The 9,145-nt window shown below is 33.6% G+C and overlaps 1 protein-coding gene across 2 annotated transcripts in view; it reads left to right on the top strand.

Moving 5' to 3' along the window:
- Positions 1–9,145, top strand: part of AGAP2 (ArfGAP with GTPase domain, ankyrin repeat and PH domain 2) — a 636,919-nt gene that overhangs the window by 428,083 nt on the left and 199,691 nt on the right. For both annotated transcript variants that reach the window (XM_053708205.1, XM_053708204.1), the window contains exons 4-5: positions 84–169; positions 8,087–8,228. In XM_053708205.1, the coding sequence (XP_053564180.1) occupies positions 84–169; positions 8,087–8,228 (228 nt within the window). The remainder of the gene's footprint in view (positions 1–83; positions 170–8,086; positions 8,229–9,145) is intronic.

Below are 9,145 nucleotides of genomic sequence, written 5' to 3'. Positions count from 1 at the left end.
GATGTAGTCTCTCTTCTAATCTTTATATGATGTATCGTTTCATTAATATTCCAGTAAGAGTGTATTATTTTTGTCACAATCAGGTGTTCAATTCAAGAAAGAGATTAGTGTGGAAGGGCAAAATTATCTCCTGTTGATTCGAGAAGAAGCTGGGCCTCCAGATGCCAAGGTAGGTTTTGACTGCTACGTTATTGCTAAAACAGATGGGTAATGCGCAAAGATTAACAGTGGTACAATCATTCAGGAAAAATATCCCATCATATTCTATGCTTTAATGCACAATAAAGTGATGCGTGAAGTACTGTATTTAAAAAAAACAACAATATTTATGCTTGTGTATCACGTTTCCTAAATTCGATTCAGATCATTAGCTTAACAAGTCTGAGCCACACCAGATCTTACATTTTTTGTTGATAAGAAAAGTGGAAAAATTATGGACTGCTAATTTATTCCTTCCATAAACATCTACTGTGCATGTTCTTCTTAATGCAAATTAGCTTCCACATTTATAGTGGTGCATTAACGTGTCATTTCCAAGACTAAAATTGTAGCATAAAGAGTTAAAACGTTTTTTACTTGCTTTTAGGCCGCTACAGAGTGAAGGAAACAGTGCATAACAGAGACACTTCTGTTAATCTCACTGTAGCAAACTCAAAGTCTGGGGAGTCCTTTTTATTTTATGCTCAATGCCTCTGATTAAATGGATGTAAAAGTGCAAAAAGAAATTACTCCAATAGATCAGAGCATTTTGTTTTTGGGGTGTTGCTTGCGCATATAAGAATGTGTTTAACTCTCTCTCCTAGCTCCTTATATCAATAGCATTGTTACTTCCTTAAAGGGACATTAAACACTTTGAGATGGTAATATAAAATGATAAATTGTATATATAAAACAACTCTGCAATATACTTTCATTATTTATTTTGTCCTCTTTGCCTGTAATTCCATTCTGAAATTGTGAGCTTTTCAGTTCCTGTTAGAAATGGAAGTGCAGAACACTGTTAAATCCAGCACAACCATTGGCTGCACACTCTAGTGACCTATTTATAACGGTCCCTAATTGGCTACAGCAGAGAAGGTAACACAAGTTACAACATGGCAGCTCCCAGTGTTTTATAGACACTAAAACTTTACACTTATTTTGTCACTTTTTAAACAACTAATGAAACTTTAAAAAATACATCTACATGTTAGTCATGGACTGATCTTTTCTTTGAATGCATCATTCTATCTAGCATGTATTTAGTGTTTAATGTCCCTTTAAAGGGACATGAAACTAGGGTTGCCATATTTCCGCTTTAAAGGAGGACACATATGAAAAATACATCTGTCAGGGTTTTTATAAAGGAACATAGAAAACATTTCTTTATACAGACCCTGACATATGTATTTTTGAAAAGTCTCCTCCCTTAAAGGGGTAGTAAACCTACAAAATAATGTTATAATATTCTGCACAAAGTGCAGAATTATATAACATTAGCTTAGCGCCAAGTATATACAACAAAGTGTTCCCGAGATTTTTTACTACGAAGTTGAGTTTTGCAGAACGCTGCTCCTGGCTCTACTGAGCGGGTTTGTTATTAAGCGCATCGCGGGCACGCTGTCTGGTCACAGCGCACCCGATCGAGCCATTAAAATGAATGTAGCTCGCTCCCGCTACTAGATGGAACACTTTGTTGTATATACTTGGCGCTAAGCTAATGTTATATAATTCTACACTTTGTGCAGAATTCTGTTACATTATTTTGTAGGTTTACTGCCCCTTTAAAGAGGCAACATGGCAACACTACATGAAACATTTTTTTTCTTTCATTATTCAGATAGAGATAAGTTTAAAAAAAGTTTCCAATGTACTTCTATTATCAAATTTGTTGAACAGATATCTAGATAGGCAGCGTGCACATGTCTGGAGCACTACATAACAGGAAATAGTGCTGCCATTTAGTGCTTTTGCTAATGTACAACATTGTTGCAAAACTGCTGCCATATAGCTTGTGCACACTCCTGAGCTTACCTTCCTGCTTTTCAACAAAGGATAACAAGAATACAAAGATCATTTTAGAATAGAAGATAATTGGAAAGTTGTTTAAAATTGTATGTTTTATCTGAATTGTGTTTTATGTTCCTTTAAAGCCAGCTACTAGTTGCAAGTCATGGATTTTTTGCATTTTACTGTGAGCTATTTTTATTTGCAATTATATTCTATTTGTTAATCAAATTTGCTTCATTCTCTTGGTATCCTTTCTTGAAGTAGCAGCAGTGCACTACTGAGAGCTAGCAGAACACATCTGGTGAGTCATTGACATGGGGCATATATGGTCAGCCACAAATCACCAGCTAGCTCCCAGTAGTACATTGCTGCTCTTGAACCTAGCAAGGTATGATTTTCAACAAACATTACCAAAAGAATGAAGTAAATGTTTTAACATTGCATGTCCAAAGATGCAGGCGATTACTATAAGAAAGCAACTGTCTACATTATTGTACTGCTTAAAGGGACACTGAACCCAAATTTTTTATTTTGTGATTCAGATAGATCATGCAATTTTAAGCAACTTTCTAATTAACTTCTATTATAAAATGTTCTTCATTCTCTTGGTATGTTTATTTGAAAAGCAAGAATGTAAGATAAGATGCCGGCCCATTTTTGGTGAACAACCTGGGTTGTCCTTGCTGATTGGACAGCACCAATAAACAAGTGTTATTCATGGTTCTGAACTCAAAATTTGCTGGCTCTGTAGCTCAGATGCCTTCTTTTTCAAATAAAGATAGCAAGAGAACGAAGAAAAATTGATAATAGAAGTAAATTAGAAAGTTGCTTAAAATTGCATGCTCTATCTGAATCATGAAAGAAAATAATTGGGTTCAGTGTCCCTTTAAGGGTATCTCATTTCAAATGAGTACTTTCTTGTCATTTCTGGTTTAAAATCATCACAAACTGTATCCCATCATTTTACATTTTGTGTTTTAAACATCTAGATTGTAATGCAGGCAATCAGAAAGTATGCCTGTGAATCTATTTACTGCACATTAGCCAATCAACTATGGACTTACAAAATAACATAGTTTGCTTATTAAAACAGACTGCAATAATTGCAGAGTGTGCTAGCAATAAATGCAAAATTCATCAGCAATTAATAGCAGTAAATATGCAGGCACTACCACAGACTAGCATACATATATAATTCAAGGTTTTGTAAATGGTCATTCATCAGCAATTAATAGCAGTAAATATGCAGGCACTACCACAGACTAGCATACATATATAATTCAAGGTTTTGTAAATGGTCATTCATCAGCAATTAATAGCAGTAAATATGCAGGCACTACCACAGACTAGCATACATATATAATTCAAGGTTTTGTAAATGGTCATTCATCAGCAATTAATAGCAGTAAATATGCAGGCACTACCACAGACTAGCATACATATATAATTCAAGGTTTTGTAAATGGTCATTCATCAGCAAAATGTTGGAAAAAGTATACTCTCTTGCTGAGATATTAATAAGGCAAATTCAGTAAAGAGCTTATAATTGTCTCCTTATCATCCCATACCATACCAGTTTATCTGGAATTAAAAGGTTCATGTTCAGGTGTAGGTCATACCCACACTGTTAAGACTCAGATTTAAGGTGTTTTGTGTAGGCCAATCATACACACTAAGGAGTCAATTTACTAATGTGCGAGCGGACATGATACGATGTAGCGTATCATGTCCGCTGCACATGTGACATCGATAAATGCCGACAGCATACGCTCTCAGCATTTATCATTGCACCAGCAGTTCTTGTAAACTGCTGGTGTAATGCCGCCCACTGCAGATTCGTGACCAATCGGCCGCTAGCCGATCGGGTTGATTTCTGTCCGCCGCCTCAGAGCAGGCGGACAGGTTATGGAGCAGAAGTCTTTAGACCACTGCTTCATAACTTCTGTTCCCGGCGAGCCTGAAGGCTCGCTGGAAACACGGGGGATCAAGCTCCGTATGGAGCTTGATAAATTGACCCCTAAGGCTGAAGAATTAATAGCTTATATGCAGACGGCTTCAGAATGGTACATTTGGTGTGTCATCTTCACCTGACTACAAGCCCCACTGATGATCGGAGCAGCTGCATTATTTAAAATGCGGGTGCAGTGACAATATCTAGCTATGCTTCACATGCACGTGCAACCCTAAAACAGTCATAGCTTTTACTAGAAGCATTTTTGCCAATACATGTATATTGCAAATATGTTTCTATTCAAAGATGTAATAAATCTATGTGCATTTAAATTTTGACTGGAATGTCCCTTTAACTTTCACCTTCAAATATTTTTTAATCTATGAATTAGAAATTGCAAGATTGCATATAAACAAGCTCCTGCAGATACCAACCAATCACGTTGCAGCATGTATGAGTGTCAGGGTTCTTCATTCCACTTCAGACTCTCTGGGGGGAGGGGATACGTTATAATTTTTGGAGTTAAATTTCATGATAAGCAGGCATAAGTATTGAAGGATCATTTCAAATTTGTTATTATTCATAATTAAATATACTGGGCCAAATTACAAGTGGAGCGCATTTTTTTGCACGCGAGCAATATCTTTTTTTGTGCGCAGTTTAAATTGGACTGGTATTACAATTTGAAAGTAAACACGATCGTTTGAGCGCAATTTAAGTTAACGCTTGTCGTGTTAGCGCGTTCTCAGAGCTGTGGTCAACTGTTTTGCAAAACAAAATTGTAACACAAACGCATCAAAAATACATTACACAGTACAGTTACACTCATTCAAAAAAACATTGCCCATAAAAAAGTTATAAGGGCTCAAAGATGTGAGGTCTCAGGCAAAGGCAGGCAAAGGGCTTTAACATTGAGATACATACATATACATGTCTAAAGGTGGATATGCATGTATATATAAATGTATACATATGTATTTATATATGTATTTACAGATGTATATACACATATAAACACATAAATACATATATAGACATTGCATTGCATTGGAGCCCTTTGCAGTTAAGTAGGTGAAAACATGTACAAGCATATTTATGCAATATTCATTTTAATAAAGTGTTATACTGTGTATTTACTGTAAATATTTCACATTTCAATGTTCTGCACATAGCAGATCATCTTCTATGTATTTATAAATATATATTCCGATATATATCTGTATATATCTATACCTATATATAATCATGTATATATATATATATATATATATATATATATATATAGGTATACATATATATTGTCCAAAATACCATCATATATATATATATATATATATATATATATATATATATATATATATATATATATATATATTTAAATATATATTCATAAATAAAAATAAAATATTCTGCTATGTGCAGAACATTGGAATCGGAAATATTCAAATTTTAATGTTAGGTCAGACTCAGCACACATGAGAATATGGCATCGGGTTTGTGGGTGAGTTTGGTGTTAGGTTTTCTTTCCAAATGTTTTGTTCCATTGACTTCTATGGGGAAACAGTTTAGAGTGCGCGCAATATTGTAAGTTCAAATTTTTGCGTGCGTTGGGTTAGCGCAAGATCGATAACTTTTTATTTTCAACTCGTAATACCAGCGCAACACGATGCATACAAAAAGTATACTTCTAGTACAATTAGCGATCTGGCGAAAGCGCTAAATATCATTTCACTTGTAATCTGTTCCACTATGGGGAATAAAAGGGCAATATTTTCTTTATATATAGTAAAAAATAAAATATCAAAAAACAACTTTGCAATGTGATTTCCTTTTTTAATTTGCCTGCTTTCCTATATTTAACTTAAAGGGACAGTAAACACCAGGATTTTTGTTGTTTAAAAAGATAGATAATCCCTTTATTACCCATTCCCCAGTTTTGCATAACCAACACAGTTATAATAATATACTTTTTACCTCTGTGATTACCTTGTATCTATGCCTCTGCAAACTGCCCCCTTATTTCAGTTCTTTTGACAGACATGCATTTTTAGCCAATCAGTGCTGACTCCTAGAAGCTTTACATGCCTGAGCTCAATGTTATCTATATGAAACACATGAACTAACGCCCTCTAGTGGCGCTTTCAGATTAGAGGCGGCCTTCAAGGTCTAAGAAATTAGCATATGAACCTTCTAGGTTTAGCTTTCAACTAAGAATACCAAGAGAACAAAACAGAATTTGTAATAAAAGTAAATTGGAAAGTTGTTTAAAATTACATGCCCTATTTAAATCATGAAAGTTTTTTTTTTACTTGACTGTCCCACTGAACCCATTTTTTTTCTTTAATGATTCAAATAGAGCATGTAGTTTTAAGCAACTTTCTAATTTACTCCTATTATCAATTTTTATTTGTTCTCTTCCTATCTTTATTTGAAAAAAAGTCATCTAAGCTAAGAAGCCAGCCAATTTTTGGTTCAGTACACTGGACAGCACTTTTTATTGGTGGGTGAATTCATGCACCAATCAGCAAGAACAACCCAGGTTGTTCACCAAAAATGGTCCGGCATCTAAACTTACATTCTTGCTTTTCAAATAAAGATACCAAGAGAATGAAGAAAACTTGATAATAGAAGTAAATTAGAAAGTTGCTTAAAATTGAATGCTCTATCTGAATCACGAAAGAAAAAATGTGGATTCAGTGTCCCTTTAAACATTTTTTTTTCCAACTTTCATAGAGATTGGATCCTGCAACTTTCTTTACATTTGCCTAATCAGTACAGACACTGATATTATCTGCTATTAACTGGCCAAAGCAAAGATAAAGACTTTAGGCTTTTCAAGGTTTATGTTAATAAACAACTTTAAATTCCTATAAAACATATATTTTGTGTGCACACCTTACAATTTAATGCATAAAAACAGATCTATAAATAATGGATTTATAAAAAATGACTTTAATGTTCCCCTGAGGTAAGGGAATTTTCATGAAATAAACCAATATGATGTAGTATTTAATTCATACTCTTTTAAATGTATACCAAAAATATTTAAAGGGACATGATACTCATGTATCTGTTCTATCTAAAAGCAATTGAATTCATAGTCTTCTAAATGTATAAGAACATATTTAAAAGGGAAACAATACTCTTTTACCTGTTCTATCTAAAATAAAATGTTTTTAAATGTATTGCAGAAGTTTTGAACTTTGAGCAGTAGAGTCCCAAAACTCAGTTGCACATAATCAATCACTTCCTGTTAATTTTACCTTAAATTTAAACAGCTTTTAATTAAACCGTTTTACATAAAATATTTAACTGATGCTCTTTCATATACACAAAGAAAAAAAAAAAATCAGACCATTGGTATAAATATAACTCAGTATACTCAGTGACCCAGCCTATGTATTTGATGATAGATTAAAGGGATAGGAAACTCCAACATTTTATTTCATGATTTGGATAGAACATAGAATTTTAAACAAATTTCCAATTGACTTCCCTTTTAATTTTGCTTTGTTCTATTGTTATCCTTTGCTGAAGGAACAGCATTACACTACTGGCAGCAAGATGAACACATCTAGTCAGGCAATCACAAAGTCAAATGTGTGCAGGCACCAATTAGCAGCAGCTCCCACTAGTGAAGGATATGTGAGTAATATTTTTCAACATGGGATACCAAGAGAACAAAGCAGATTTGAAAATAGAAGTGAATTTAAAAGTGTCTTAAAATTATTATCGGAATCCTTTAATTTTGACTTTCCTATCCCTTTAAATTAATTGATTACATTAGCCATGGCTTGTAATACATATTATATGTAGTTTCTTTGTGTCTTGATATTTGTTGGGAGTCCTTATATTAATATATTTAATTGGCCACTGCACTTTAATCACGGTGCTTTCCATCAATGCTACCGAGCCTTCTACCTTACATCTTTCTTCCTCTTCTAGAGGAATAATTGACCTTAATAGAACTGAACGCAGTGATATCAGAGATCAAGAATCCTTCTAAAAGCATTTGATAGCAAAATATAAGTACAGAGTGTATCTAAATAATTCCCCTTGGGCATAGAGAGTGGTAGACCACAGTGCCTTGTATTCCCATTGACAGATTGCTTATTGATCTAACCTTCTTGATCTCTGCTCTTCTAGTTCGCAAACTGGGTGGATGCAGTGGTCTTTGTATTTAGCCTGGAGAATGAGGCAAGCTTTCAGGATATATTCCAGTACTATGCACTTCTGGGGAACTATCGCAGCATATCTGACATTGCTGTGGCCCTTGTGGGGACACAGGGTAAGTTAATATGTTTTTGTTTTGTTTGTTTATATCAATTTTAGTAACTGCTTTAATAAAATGTACTGTTGTTCATTGAACCAGTTTCTTTGTTATTGTTACTCAATTCCAGTCTCCCTAACAGGTCAGAATTTAACTATTACATTGCCGGGGCTAACCAGAGGCACTGTTATTGACCCAGCTATGGCCTATAGTTAGACTGTACTATACACAAATCATGTAAACCATAGGCAGCAAAATTGGTTAACAAATATAACGTAACAAAATGTTAATAATTGTTCTTGTTGTATGAGTTTCCTGTATTAATTTGCCTATGTTTGACAGAACCTTGATCTCTCCCTCTTATGTTCACAAAGAAGTAACCACAAAACATAACCTTTATAACTTAGTGGAGGTATAGATCATATGGCTTATGGTCACTGTTAAAAATCAACTAAATATAAATCAAAGTTTTGTTAAATAAATAATGCCTGAAAAAGGGTGAGTAGCCTCGAAACAAATTAGTATAATTATGTAAAAACCAGAGAGTGCCCATCATTGTGGATTGCTATTATTTGTTTATAGTTGGGCAAAGCTGGTGGGAGTGCTAATCTGAATGTCAACTGTGTGTATCATATATATATATATATATATATATATATATATATATATATATATATATATATATATATATACAGTATATATATATATATATATATATATATATATATATATATATATACAGTATATATATATATATATATATATATATATATCATGTCATTTTTTTACTGTAATAGTAACATTTTATAAGATTGAGGCAGCATGTTTTTGGTCACTGAGGGTTTCAACAAAACTACCCAATTTAAAAGAAATTTGTTTATCTTATCTAAAGTTACAAGCACCTGAATACAGGTTTTAACACTGTACAGTCTGGC

Source organism: Bombina bombina, chromosome 3, assembly GCF_027579735.1.
Source record: "Bombina bombina isolate aBomBom1 chromosome 3, aBomBom1.pri, whole genome shotgun sequence".
NCBI lineage: Eukaryota > Metazoa > Chordata > Amphibia > Anura > Bombinatoridae > Bombina > Bombina bombina.
The sequence above is the reverse complement of the archived record's forward strand: the minus strand, read 5'-3'. Positions and strand labels throughout refer to the sequence as shown.